The 15,367-nt window shown below is 36.7% G+C and overlaps 2 protein-coding genes across 3 annotated transcripts in view; both read left to right on the top strand.

Annotated features, from left to right (window-relative positions):
* Positions 1-2,301: 2,301 nt before the first annotated feature.
* The window catches only part of LOC126969484 (WASH complex subunit 1-like), a 71,530-nt gene continuing 58,464 nt past the window's right edge, over positions 2,302-15,367 (top strand). Inside the window, exons 1-4 of one of the 2 annotated variants that reach the window (XM_050814939.1) lie at positions 2,302-2,363; positions 6,739-7,143; positions 7,218-7,508; positions 8,125-8,471. In XM_050814939.1, coding sequence (XP_050670896.1) covers positions 6,769-7,143; positions 7,218-7,508; positions 8,125-8,471 — 1,013 coding nt within the window. In that variant the 5' untranslated portion in view covers positions 2,302-2,363; positions 6,739-6,768. Of the gene's footprint in view, positions 2,364-6,483; positions 6,632-6,738; positions 7,144-7,217; positions 7,509-8,124; positions 8,472-15,367 lie in introns of those variants that run through there. The other variant, XM_050814938.1, reaches the window with a different exon arrangement.
* On the top strand, positions 2,319-6,426 carry LOC126969468 (cytokine receptor). Its single transcript, XM_050814913.1, has one exon. The coding sequence runs from the start codon at positions 2,670-2,672 to the stop codon at positions 6,417-6,419; it is 3,750 nt and encodes a 1,249-aa protein (XP_050670870.1). The 5' UTR covers positions 2,319-2,669; the 3' UTR covers positions 6,420-6,426.

The raw sequence follows: 15,367 nt of genomic DNA, 5'->3' as shown, positions 1-15,367 counted from the left end.
GAGACCTTTTAAAATAAATGAAGGTACCGCCCATATGGGTGGTGCGATCATTTCTGACTAAGTTGTAATTAGCGATACGCGGATCGCGTATACGTGGTTTTAGAAATGTCTCTTGCACTAAGAATAGGTCTAATTGATGTTCGTGAGCGAACTCTTTCACCAAGTCTAGTTGAGGCTTAAGTCTAGTTGAGGCTTATAGGCAAGCCTAGGCTATTGGTATGAGTCAAGTTAAAAAAATATTACACGAACATTTAGGCATCAGGAAGCTTTGTACCAGATGGATTCCCCATACTTTAACCGATGACCAGAAACACCTTCGCATTGACTGGTGTCACCAAATGTTAACAGTTACTGCAGACTGGTATGACAATCGCAGTTTGCCTGTCTTGGAAAAAATTCGACAGCAGCGCCCTCGAAGCTGGATCCTCCTTCACCACGACAATGCTTCAGCGCACTCCGCAAAACGGACTGTTGAATATTTGACTCGGGCAGGTGTCGAGATAATGACTCGTCCGCCATACAGTCCCGACCTGGCGCCCTGCGAATTTATTTATTCCCAAGAACTAAAGATAAAATTCGAGGTATTCGCTTTACGAGCCCTGAAGATACGGTGAAAGCGTACGAAAATGCCATAGAAGAGACCCCTAAGGAAGAATGGGTCCACTGTTTTTCTCAGTGGTTCCATTGAATAGATTTACAAGAGCGACATCTCAAGTCAATTTCCTAATATGCAAATATTGGGGTTGAGCAGGTGAAGCCGCAACCTGAGAGTTGAACAAAGCAAACAGAATTTTATAACGAGGCAATACTCGAAAAGTTAGCTCAATTGGTTAGAACACCGGCACGGAACGCCGGAGTTCGTGGGTTCGAATCTCGCATCGTTCATAAAATTTTGTTTTTCATGTTTTATTTGTGCTCTGATAACGATATTATAACTCTATCAGATGGACTGCTTAAGTAAAAATAGAAATTTAGTAAAGTATGAAACGTGCAGTGATTTGACATAGTAGTAATTACAGTATGGCGATTGGCGATGAAGTATAATCCGGCTAAGTTGGAAAGCATACATTTGCTTAAAACGTAGTGGATCTTCGTTTTTTAACAAGATTATAGCCGTCATCTGTCAATCTATCAATGACTGCACGTTTCATACGATCGAGATAATCGCTTTTTTCTTAGAGAGGGTTTCGCTAGGCTGGATGGCATTCGATCTAACGCAATTTGGATAGAAAATTTTGTGATCAATATAATAAAGTTTTGGTGGATTATGAACACAGCGCTGAATAACTAATTGATCGGCATTGCCCATTAAATAAATTTGTAAGATCTGAAAGTCAGAATATGATAGTGATAACATTGTCGAAGTCAAATAAACTTTATTCAATTAAACTTAAACTAAGCGCTTTTAAAACGTCAATACAAATATTTCTTTTTTACTAAATTGATATATACCCACAGGAGACGAGAGGAACATACAACCTTACCTTGAAAGTGGGCATAAAATTGTCATATACAATAAGCGTTGCGCCAAAAAACGTTAATTTTAAATTATAATTAATTAAGGGTCATAATAAACTCTTGCGTTGTGGTAACTTTTCAAAAATAACCTAACCTAACCAATTTTTAAACTTACCTAATTGGTGTTTACTTTTTTTGACTTTGCCACGTTCAATGCTTTGAAATAAAGGTTTTTCAATAATTAAAAATTGTTTTCTTACCTTAACGTGACTGAAAGTCGCTCTTCAGGTGAGCAAAGGCTATTATTGCCTTGCGAAATGCAGTGTCTTCATTAATGCCTGCATATTGTAGATACTGGCCCACAGATTGTTATAATTTGTCAAAAGTACCAATGGACATTCTGTAGTAATTAAAAAACTTATCGAGACGCTGCCACACGTCGTTGTACATTTTGCAAAAATATCTTTTCAAATGTCTTTGATCTGTTAAATGGGTGTACCCAGTACCTATGGCAGCGCTGCTTTCGTTTCTTTTTTCTATTTGAAAACCAAAGCCGCAACACACGCTGTTTGCTAGAAATTCATGGTGATACTGGAATAAAAATTAGCAAAACGCCGACCCGTTCTGTCGGGTTGTATGCGGTTTTGCGTTTTCAGCTATTTCTAAACCGCTCGCTTTTGATCGCAATGCGTGCTAAGCCTTAAGGTTTTGCTGATGGCTTCATTGCCAATGCCCTTTAAAAAAAAATGTTATAAACTTCAAATGAAACGTGACATGACAAGCGACAGCTACACACACAGAATCATAATATTTCTTTTTGACATTGATAGCATTGAAGTTGGCATTTCTTAGAATTTATGAATTGGGAAACTGGGAAGTGGGAACACCTTTTAGTACATTTTTAAGTAAGTAGCAAGACGTTTAAGTATTTTAGTTCTGTTCCGATTAGCGCTATTAATTTCGGGTGCTTAGTTAAGCTAGTAATGTGAGATATGAGTAATGCTTAACATTTAATAAAAGTGCTTCTCGGCGACTGCTTCGGTCAGTCTGCCTTGTGTCAACGTTTCAAGAGCACAGTGCGCCATTGAGTTCTCGTGATAAAAAAAAAACAAGGAATGTGTTTAACGTTTCTCGTTATTTTAGTGAAACAACGATTAGTGTCCTGTTGCGTGATGCGGCAAATAGATATTTACTAGATAATTTTATCAGTTATGGCAGACTGTTCAGTTAATCGCAGTAAGAAAAAGTGTTGCTCATTTTCAAGGAATGGATTTCAGTTACAACCATGGTTTTGGTGTTTATTACTGCAGTGTTTAACTATACCTTGTATACTTTCGAAGTGTCTCAACGTAGATATAACAGTTGCTGTATACCCCCAAGGTGAAATTCGTGTCCGCTATGGTGATCCACTTGAAATATTTTGTGTTGCTGAAAATAATTATACTTCAAGTGATATCGAGTTCACTCTTGCTGGTAAGCATGTGGACTCGGAGATTATTAACAGTACAACACGAAGACTGTATATGAGAAAACCTGATAAGCAAGTAAATGCATACTATTGTCGGAATAACAAAACCAATAAAATATGTACTACCAGGGTGCTGGTGGACTCCCCACCTGCAGACATTACAGACTTCAACTGTTTATCAAACAACATGGAAATACTGAACTGCTCTTGGTCATATCCTGAGAACTTAAGCAGTATTAATTATTCTCTAACATTTTCAACAAATGGAAACATTGTAACCCCTTCTTGCTTAGCACAGAGGGTGGAGAACACCAACACAAAATTCTGTGTGTGGAACACAACAAGTCAACCTCGCTATAGACAACAAGAGGTATACCAGTACTTCTACTTGACATCATGTAATGTATTTGGCTGTAATTATCAAAACTTTACTATTGACCACTACTCAATAGTCAAACCAGAGCCACCTTCAGAACTTAGGGTTGTTAAAAATGGCACACACAGTGTCGTCCTTAAATGGAGTGTTCCTCACAATGTTGTAGACTTTTTGCTGTGTGGTGTGGAGCATATTATAGAATATCAGATAGCTAAAATTGATAATACAACATATTTTCACAGAGTAGATACTTCTGCATTGCCACCCAGAAATAAAACATATAAATTTCAATTAAGTAATTTGCCCTTTGCACATATGCAATATGAGGTCCGTATATATATCAAATCAAAGAGAGCAACCAAAAGGGAGTTTTGGTCAGATTATAGCTACACAGTGTTTTACACAGCTAGCGAGAGACCTAACAGACCTCCGGATATGATAGCAGGTGCTTTTAATCAAGGTACTTTTAATGATAGGAGAGTTATAAATGTTTATTGGAAACAACTTGAAGAATATGAAGAAGCCGGAGCCAACTTTACTTACAAGGTTCTGGTGCAGCAAGATAATAACACACAAACAATATTTGCTGATAAAAATAAAAGTTTAAGTTATGTTAAACTTAATGTATCGGAAAATGCACTTGATGTAACTGTGTGGTCCTTCAATATGAATGGATCATCTCTTAACAGCAGTCATCTGTATATTCCTCCAGAAAAAGATATTCATTCATTAGGATTGGCTTCATTTACAAAGTTGGCTTATGAAAATGGTACCTATGAATTATCTTGGGTTGGAATAAAAAATATTGATAATTATACCCTGTTCTGGTGCCAACACAATAGCACACAGATTTGTAATGGAAGGATGGACTTTGCTGTATTAGATCCCCAAAAAAGTCGACATGTAATTGATTTACCAAGAGAATATAGGTTTCAATTTGCAATATCTGCTAATAATGGAACTAAAACTAGTGGAATGGTTTGGGCTAAGTGTGATATATCAAGGGATGGATTTGTTATGTATGGATTCCCTGTAAAGTTGGATTATGATGTGCCTGGAAAGACATTTGTAGTTTTAAGATGGATAATGGATTGTGCTTTGCAAGAAGGTATTATAACCGGCTACAACATCAGTTATTGTCCTATTGTGCGGACTAGTAGTTATTGTGATAAATCAGTTGAGAGTAAACATGTGTTCATACCGAATCCAAGACAAATGTATGTTAAAATAGAACATTTGTTGCCTTACAGAACTTATCAGTTTACATTGTCTTTAAGTACTATTTATGGCCAAAAGAATATTGAAAATGCTACAACAGTCTTAACAACTTCTGAGGATACTCCTACAAGTCCTGTTAATGTTGTGATATCAGATGTGAAAAATGATTCCCTAGTTATTGAATGGAATCCCCCTGTACAGAGGAATGGGAACATAGGAAAATATGTTATTTATAATTATGATAAAAAGATATATGTGGACACAGTATCTGAGACAGATACATCAAGAAAGATTACATTAACAGGCTTACAAGGTTTTACTAACTATTCATTGACAGTACAAGCATGTAATATGGCTATTAATTCATGTTCTAAGGTTAACCCCAATGATGCAGTATTTGTCAGAACAAGAATTGCAGCTCCCAGTAGATTGAAAGCGCCAACAGTAAAAAATAATCCCGATATGTTAAAATGGGAGCCACCTGTTGTACCAGGAGGCACTGTGGACTTGTATCAAATCAGGAGGATAAAGGATGATGGGGAACCTGAAATATTGAACACTACAAATTTGATGTATACTCTGATTCACTGTGAAGGTGTTGTTTCAACTGAAACCTACCAGGTGAGGGCTGTGAATTTTGATGAAGATTTATATCATGGAGTTATAGGCCAAGTAGCAGCTTCCGCAAGAACTCATCAAACTATTGATGAATATCCAGGGCCATGGAGTGAGCCAAGCACTGTGGCATGTAGAAGCAGAGATGGCCTTGCGATGATCTTCATAATAATGGCTATTTTTGTGCTTGTTGCCATTGGATATGGGTCTTTCAAATTGTACAAGAAATATAGAAAAATGGAAGACATCAAACCAGTTTTACCATATGGATTAGGGGAACCAGAAAAAGACCGTACTAAATTTTCATATCCAGATTGGAATCCATCCAGCAAAGATGAAAAACCATCTTCAGATGAAATGTTGCTCTTGCCAAACAGTATAGTTACATCAAGTGATACAAAAAATAAAGATGACAACTGTGCAGCTAGTGATCACACTGATAGCACTGCTCTGTCAGACTCCACAAGAGCTCCAGTGGACAGGCAAGCTTCTACATCTGATGATGGATCAAATTCATCTCTACACCTTGAAGGTGAAGCCGATAAAGCAGACATCAGTACTGTGGTTCAAGATGATTCCTCAAATGTAGACACAGAGAGTTCATGTGAGAATTCTCCATACCTTAGTGACAAGGATTTCAAGAAGAATCCAGCTAGTGGATATGTTCAACAAGTGGTTAACCCAGCAAAAGGCTATGTGCGATCAGCTCCACCACCAATAAAGAATCCACAGCCAGTGGCTACTGTACAGCCAGCTAGTTCTGGATATGTAATGGCAGGACTAACACCACCTATGTTTGGAGCTGGAGCAGCTTCCAAAGCTACTGTTCCAGCCCCATCAAGTGGTTATGTACTGCCAGAAGAAGCTCAGCAAAAATCAACTATGAACTTCTCAAATCTTACCCAAGCATTGCCAAAACTTCAAGGGCCTGAAAACTTGCCATCGTTGCCAACCTTGCCACCACCAGTCAAACCAAATTCAGATAGCAGCTATATACAACTACAATCTCTAGATTCTCTATCTAGTCTTAAGCCAAGTGTGCGCAACACAGTGCCATTAAAGCAACCTACTTCAAGTGGTTATGTAAGCCCTGGAGACATGGTTATTAATAAGCATTTAAACAATATGCTGTCAGCAGGTCAAGTGTTAGAAGAGTCCGCAATTTTGGATCCTACAATGTCTCCTGATGCCTATTGTCGATTCTCATGGAGTACTGACCCTGCCAATGATAACCTACATTCATTATTGGCAGACCCAAGTACAAGAAATGTCCCTAAGAATTAAAGTTGATTTATATTGTATATATATATATATATATATATATATACAGTTCTGGTATGATGTTGTAGTGACTGACTTTGTAAATAGAATAAAAAAAACAAGCTTTCCATAGTGCTATAAAATATTGGACAATTAACACAGAGACTTTGTGTTGTATAGTGATAATTCTTGTGCCTTATTAATTTATTTTAGGTCAATAAATAAAACAATTATAGGTAAGATATATTTACAAATGCTGAGTACATATATTAAATAATAAGTATGAAAGAATATTATTTCTTATGGCTACTTTATTTACTATGTTATGGTGTTATTGTTTCAGGAATTGTTTACACATACTCATTTTATCATAATGGAGGGTATTTATAAAATTACTTTAATACCTAATGATCTGAGTGTAGAGGAGACAATACTGCAGATTGCTGACACTTTAGACAATCTTAATGGAATAATCGACGATGTATTCACTCGTATCAACAGTAGGATTAACCAAAACATAAACAAAACGCAAAACTTGAAAGACAGGATTGATATTGCAAGAATGAAAGTTGAAGACATAACTGGAGTGCAAAAAGCTATAAAAGTTTTCTCTAGTGCTAAGTATCCTGCATCTATAGTACATGATAATTATAAATCCATCTTTGATTGTAAATCATATAAATTAGAGCCTAAAAAGGTATCTTTCAGAGGGAAATCTCAGAGACAATACAATGATAAGGGAATTCAGGTATACTTTATTTGGAAGAAATGTTAAATTTGTTATTTACTTGATGAAATTTTATATATTTACTTATATTTTAGGAAAAGTTACACTTCTTTCATGTTAAAGTTGCTGAAGTGAAAGCGACAACATGCAAACCAGATTATGATTTAAAAGAGGTTATTGGTAATGTTTCAACCGTTGGTGACCTGTTGCTCTTCAATACTGAAGAAAGCCCTTACATTGGGTTGCCAAACAAAAGACCAACTTATACACCCAGAGTTACTAACGTCGCAAAGACAGTGCTTGACGACCCACCACCTTCTATACTGAGACAAAATGTGTTAAAACGAGAAATTGACGAATATATGTACGCGCCAGGCATGGGAATGGTAAGTAAAACCATTATTCAATTTTAAATTTATTACAAAAAACATGATAATATAATATATGCTTATGAACCCAATGTAGGTGACTTGATATGTGGTCTGACACCGATATGTGTAATCAACCTACATGATACAATTGTCTCCTATTTCTGAGGTCAGATACACTTTTGCATTAAAGCATGGACCTCGGTGACCACTTAACAGATTTTGGTGAATTATATTGTAGTAACAATTTCAAAATATCAGGAATAACAGTATATAATAGGTAACCAATATAGCCTAGTGTAGTAGTAGTTAGAGACTGTACCCATTAAGAGGTCCCCGGGTTGTAATTCATAGGTCCAAACATTAATGTGATTAATTTGGATGTTTGTTTAAGTAAAATGTGTAAAAATAAAGTAAAAATGTGTAACACTCGCGTTCATCAAAGTTAATACTATGTTTGTTTAAGTATGTTGTATTACATATATTGTTGACTTGCATCCATATTACATACAGGCGTTGCCTAGTTAGTGGCAAGACAATATATTATTTTAAATCAAAATATTATCAGATAATTATAAATTCTGAGTACATTGTTTAATCCCGAACTCGAAATTGTAACATTCTCTTTATATAGGTACCAGAACTGGATATGCCTCTTGACCTGCCACACCTACCCGGAATCGCTGGCGACGTTCAGTTCTCCTTCTTCGACGACGGCTCCATAGCTCCTTCCGCCGTCACCTCCCCAGTGGCGGCAAAAGCATTGCCTGAAGCCGATCTACCCGATATTTCCGAGTTGCCCGACATAAAGCCAGACAAAGATATCTTGGAGACAAGAGAGGTGATTGTTCCTGATGTGGCCGATGTTGCTCCAGTGCCACAAGTTCCGGAAGTGCCGAAGTTGATGTCCATGCAAGTGCCGCCACCACCGCCGCCGCCGCCTCCTCCTCCCCCGATGGACATCACAGCAGATGATACCTGGTGAGTCTTTCAAAATTCAAATATTTTTATTCAAAATAGGATGTGAAATGACTCAGGCCTGAGAAGAACGGCGCAACAAACTCAGCGGGCTTTTTTTTCATCAAAAAATATGTTTACAAAGTAATATTGTACAATTACACTTATTATTTTATAGCCATTGGCGGTCGCTCCATTCCCAATCTGAGGTATCATTAAGAAAGTCATTTGTTATAGTGACCTTTACCAAACAAACGTTTTTTAAGAATTCTTTTTAATAACGTAATACTTTTGTTTTGAACATTTTCTGGGATCTTGTTGTAGAAGCATATACATCGCCCCACAAAAGACTTACTAACTCGACTTAGCCGAGTAGTAGGCATTATTAGCTTATGTCTGTTCCTGGTGCTAACATTAAGGTTATGACAGTTTCTAGCAAATTCACTTATGTGCCTATGAACATACATTACATTATCAAGAATATATTGAGAAGCATCAGTCAAGATGTTAATTTCTTTGAATTTTGCTCTCAATGATTCTTTAGGATCTAGGTTATAAATAGCGCGAAAACCCTTTTTCTGCAGCTTTCATATCTCTTACATTATTACATTATCTGACATTTTCAATAAATGAATGATGTTTTCTAATGAACTAATAGAAAATATTTTCGACTTATGATTGCTGATTACTAACTTAATACTCTCTACTGTACGTAACATAATTTCTCAAAGATAAAATTTACTGTGAGCAACTCAATGAATCGCGAAAACGATGCAACACTTTGTCACATCGAAAACGAACTCAACACCAAAAGAGGCCAGCAGATGACGTGATGATGAATTCATATCAGATTTCATTCCAACCTTCACTGAAGCTGTTCATCTGCGACCCGGAAGGTCGCAATGGGGACTACTTTCCATCATAACCCACTAAAATAAGAATTGTTGACTGTGAACCATGTCACATCAGTTGAACATTAAAAAAAAACTATGCGCATCGTGCATCGTAAAACCGTTTTGTAATATTTTTGTGGGGCGGAATTTTTTCGCGACTTCGTCTCGTAAACTTTCGACCCCAATAAATTATTACTCTACCTGTTTTTTTGTACGCTTTCATCCCTCGCCATGTGTTTTTATTCCATTAGTATGAAAAAAGGGGATTGGTCTTTCGTTGCGATCATTAAGTGCGGCTTAATCGCTGTTCTTCACTTTTTTGTTGTTAATGGATGCTTTAATTTACATTAGGTAATATGGACGATTTATCAATATTTAAGTCGATTGTAATAGCAGCCATTGGTGTTCAATTAAGAAATGAATTTCGTTGCATTTTATCATCGTAATTTCTAACTGAATAGTAACAAATAAACTATAATCACCTTATAAATATAACGAGGTTGCATAATATTGAAATTGCTGGGCTGATGAGATGAATTTTTATATCGTAAAGCGACGAGCGCAATTGCGATGCCGCTCAGAATTTTGGGTTCTTTTGGAAATCCTGAGCGGCACTGCATTGTAATGACTGAGGGTATTATTTGCCATGAGATGAACGTCGTCCTGGTCTCGTCACTTTTTCTTATAAATAAAACTATATTTTAAAATACACTAAAATTTTACCAACTGGTACAACATTTTTGAAGTGAAAATTTATTTTGTAGCGTTGAGCACTTTTTAGGGATGGGTATTAAATGTTAAACTCACGTCAGGACGTGTGGCCTGATCGAAAATTCGTAAGACAGTCCTTGAAATTATCGATGAAAGTTGATTTTGTCTGAGGGATAAACTTATTAATGGAAAATAATTGTAATAGTTCTGAAGTGTTAAATCTTTTATGTAATATAAAATGTCATTGTACTGTACGATAGCGCAATAAATGAATAATCTTCGAGCTCAAAAGTCGGATAAAAGTTAAATAAAACCCTATGATTTTTAATTTTTAAATGGCAAGAACTTTTGAATGAATGAACCGATTTTCACGCGGTTATTATCCACTTACAACTATACTATACTAAAAATGTAGAGCCGACGTGTCTGTACATTGGATTTTTTTTCTTAAACCGACTGTAGGTAATAAAGTAGTTTAGCTGAACACAGTAATACAAATTTAAAAAAATGTCTGTTATTTTTAACCGACTTCAAAAAAGGAGGAGGGTCTCAATTCGTCGGTATGTTTTTTTTTATGTTTGGTACCTCGAAACTTTCGACTGGGTGAACCTATTTTGAAAATTCTTTTTTTATTTGAAAGCTGGTGCTAGCCGTGTAGTCCCACTGTAATTTGGTCCAGATTTGACAATGGGATCCATGAGAAAACCCTAAAAGTCTTAAATTTACTATACATATGCGTATAGCAAAGTGGATGATAAATTTACGAATAACTCAATATCGCGCCAACCGATTTCGATGATTTTTTTTTATTATAAAAAATATACTTCGAAGATAGTTTCCATGACAAAGTAACGGAACTCCTCAATTCTTAGGAGCAAATTAACGATACTCGGCCGAATCTTTTTATGGTATTCGGATATTTAAGTCATCTACCATAATATAGTTATAGCCAAGTAATTGTCGTAGTCGAATATGATGATCAATGGGACTCCTCAACGACTGTAAGGGGGTATCTGTGGCAGAATTTGTAACTGTCTGTAATCAAATTTCAAAGCGCTTACGTTCATTGCTGCAATGAAAGTTATATCTACACATATTTGGACAAATTGTTAGTTAGTGTATTTAAAATTCACTAAAAATCATAAAATAAAAAAAAATAACAAAAAAACAACCGACTCCAAAAACTCTATTCCAAAACAATAGATATAATGTGCACTAAAAAGTATAAAAATAATTGCGTATGTTTATACAATCTAATAATTAGTTATTCTAATTCTAGTTACGATTATTGTAATTTTTGGAGTCGGTGTCATCCAAGATAGGTTTGTTACTACATACATAGTTATAGGTGATAATATGTGCTTGAGTCGTGAGGAGGCGAGAGGCGAGAGCGGGTCGCGGCGGAAGGACACCGATTCCAAAAATAACAATCATTGTAACTAGAATTAGATTAATTAATTAGATTGTATAAAAATACGCAATTATTTTTATACTTTTTAGTGCACATTATATCTATTGTTTTGGAATAGAGTTTTTGGAGTCGGTTGTTTTTTTGATAAAAATTTTTGTTCAAGCTAATCGCTGTAACTACTGGACAGGCTTTCATGAAACTTTCTTGCCTTGCAATGCCTTCAGCGTAGCCTGGAGCAATAAAGATAAATAAATATTAAATATTTGATCTCATATGAAAATCTGATATATTTAGAGCGTCAATTCGTCGCCAACAACTTCTCCGTAAATACTGTGTATTTTTTAAAATTCAAACCCAGTCTGTGGTTGCCGTAAAGCGCTAAGCCGTGATGAATACAGAATGTCAGCCGGCTGAGGCGAATCCCGCAGCCGTGAGATCTATAGAGGTGCATACGTGTGGCGCGGCCGGGGAAACCGGCCCGCGGCCGATGTATCGCGTGAATTGTAAGCAGTGTCGTTATCCGCAGAAGGAAGACGTTTTAGAAAGGCGTTTCGTAGAAAAATGTAAATTGAGTGTAGCACGCTAGCGGGATTAGAGTTATGGGTCACTTGACCCTAAGCTGGCCCGTCAATGGAATATAAAATAGGGTAAATGTCGAATAAATACGCTTTAAATGTTACTTTAAACACGGCACGTTCCTACGTTTATTGGGTTGTTGTTGTACTCGGTAATGCTGCGCGTTTCCGAGGAGCTAGCTTTTAAAATAATTTTCGATATTGCTGTCAGGTGTTATTTCTAAGTTTTTAAATTTCATTTGAGACGGATACCTAAAAGTGTACACGTGTATACTTATGTAGTAATTGCAAACAAAATGCAAATTATTTCTACAACATTTCGAAGCTGTAGTGAAGCTATATATTGTGTAGAATTAGATTATTATTATATAAAATAGAATCGTAAGAAAGTAAACACTGTTCATTCAATATTTAAAAAAAAATCCATAAATAAATTCATAATTCTACAAACAATAAAAAAACCAAATTTTTTTTGTCTGTATGCATCTCCGGACATAAGAAATGCTTAGGCTTAATTCCACGCGAAGTCGCCGGTAGAAGCCTATTATTATTATCTGCAGAGGGTGGTTATTTGGCTAGTCCTGATTGGTTCCTAGTTAATCCGCGTCCATAATTAAACTATTGGGTTCACCACCCATACTTATAAGTCAAGCCCTGCCCCATTTACAAACCCCAATATCTTCTTGACGCAAGTATTACAAACAGCATCTGGGAGTAGGGTATAGTAGAGAGAAGTGGAGATGAAGAGGTGTTTCATCGGCCACAAGACAAAATCTGCAAGTTCTTTCGTTTTTTTATTCCGACCACACTGAGGTGTTTATTTAGGCGATAGTGTCCAGTTAGCATCCTGGTGAGTATGCATAGGTTTTCCTGCTCAATGATAGGGCTTCATTCGCGTTTCTGTTATTAAATGCCTTTATCAGTGCCTTCGAATGATCTAAACCTGTTGATTTGCTCCAGCGTTTAAGTGCTTTTAGTTTTTTTTTATGATAATAAGGGACTTGACGAGCAGGACGTTCAGCTGATGGTAATTGATACGCCCTGCCCATTATAATGCAGTGCCGCCCAGGATTCTTGAAAAACTCAAAAATTCTGAGCGGCACTACAATTGCGCTTCTCACCTTGAGACATAAGATGTTAAGTCTCATTTACCCAGTAATTTCACTTCAGACCGAAACACAGTAATGCTTACACATTACTGCTTCACGGCAGAAATAGGCGGCGTTGTGGTACCCATAATCTAGCCGGCATCCTGTGCAAAGGAGCCTCCCACCGGTAAAAGTTGACATTGGTTCCTCAGGGTGTGATGAATGGAGCTCATAGGCAGTCCATATATAGGTTCCGGACCGTATTGGATTGCTTTAGCTCCAGCTCTTGCGAGCTCATCGGTAATTTCATTGCCTATGATTCCGGGATGCCCCGGGACCCATCTGAGAATCACTCTGTTTTTCATGCCTAATGTGTTTAGGCATTCAGTACAGTAGAAGCCTATACACAATACTCACGCCTTGTTCCCGTCGGGGTAGGCAGAGACAATAGAATGCCATTTGCTTCTATCCTTACAAACCTCACGCGCTCCCTCTACATTCATTACTCTTTTCATACATGCTCGCCGGTTGCGGGTGCTTCGGACCTCTCCTTTTCTCATAACGACCCCAATTTGATCGACGAATGTTCTACGAGGTCTCCCGCGACCGACTTGCCCACACACACTTGTCTTATATATTTGATGCGTCAATCTTTCTTCACTCATTCGCTCCACGTGTCCAAACCATTTAAGCATTCCTTTTTCAGTCCTTGTCACAACATCTTCTTTCAAACCACAAGCCTATACCTATTATATATTATTATAAACTTTAAACAACAAGTGCATTGTATGTAAACTGAACATTATTTAATTTGTACCGGCAATCTGAAACTTCCATTGTTTTATATTTCCATACGAAATGGGCGCGGGCCAGTAAATTTACAAACTACAATATTCTCGGTATTCGAATAACGAAGTTTTGAAAACAACAAGCGCGTGCACTACGAAGAACTGAGCCGGCACGAATATAAGTATTGTGAAACAGCTATGTTTGAAAATTTGTAGAATTGGGCGTTACTAGTTGCTTCACGCGACGTCGTCCGCGTGGACGCTATAAGAAAAATAAATTATGTGACTGCATGTAGCCTACATGTGCCCCGACCTCTTGCAAGCATAATTTGAATTAAATCTATTCAGTAGCAGTAGTAGTTTTCGTTTTAGCCGGATATACATACAGACAAACAGATAATATTCTATAATCTATACCTAAACTGCTTTTTTCGCGTCGGTATTGTTTGTGCAACACAACGTATGTGTTCTATGACTGCATGTAGCCTGATAATAATATGTAGCCTATATGGTGCCCCGACCTTTTGCAAGGAAAATTTGAATTAATCTATTAAGTAGCTTTTTCGTTTTACCCGGATATATATATATCTAAACTGCTTCTTTGGCGTAGATATTGTTTTTGGAACACAACGTATGTGTTCTATGACTGCATGTAGCCTGATAATATGTAGACTATATGGTGCCCCGACCTCTTGCAAGCAAAATTTGAATTAAATCTATTCAGCAGCTTTTTCCTTTTACCCGGATATACATACAGACAAAATTCTATAGCCTATACTTAAACTGCTTTTTTGGCGTCGGTATTGTTTGTGGAACACAACGTATGTGTTTCTGACTGCATGTAGCCTGATAATATGTCGAGTATATGGTGCCCCGACCTCTTGCAAGCAAAATTTGAATTAAATCTATTCAGCAGCTTTTTCCTTTTACCCGGATATACATACAGACAAAATTCTATAGCCTATACTTAAACTGCTTTTTTGGCGTCGGTATTGTTTGTGGAACACAACGTATGTGTTTCTGACTGCATGTAGCCTGATAATATGTCGAGTATATGGTGCCCCGACCTCTTGCAAGCAAAATTTGAATTAAATCTATTCAGCAGCTTTTTCCTTTTACCCGGATATACATACAGACAAAATTCTATAGTCTATACTTTTACTACTACTTTTTTCGCGTTGGTATTGTTTGTGCAACACAACGTATGTGTTTTAAAAAAATATCCTATTTACAGATAACTGTCTGATAAATAACCTGAACCTTTACCAGTTTTTTTATTATTTTATTGTATATCTCTGAAACGACGATAGCCCATGTTGCTTATAACCTTGCAACCTTTAGTTTTGTAAGAAATAAAATTTCTTACTTTGTTATCAAGGGCGTAGCTAGGCTTTTGTTAAAATGGGGTTTGCCCGCCACTAGAATCAACTTTGTTTTTGTTTATTAAAACAACC

This window comes from Leptidea sinapis, chromosome 18 (assembly GCF_905404315.1).
Source record: "Leptidea sinapis chromosome 18, ilLepSina1.1, whole genome shotgun sequence".
Taxonomy (NCBI): Eukaryota; Metazoa; Arthropoda; class Insecta; order Lepidoptera; family Pieridae; genus Leptidea; species Leptidea sinapis.
The sequence above is the reverse complement of the archived record's forward strand: the minus strand, read 5'-3'. Positions and strand labels throughout refer to the sequence as shown.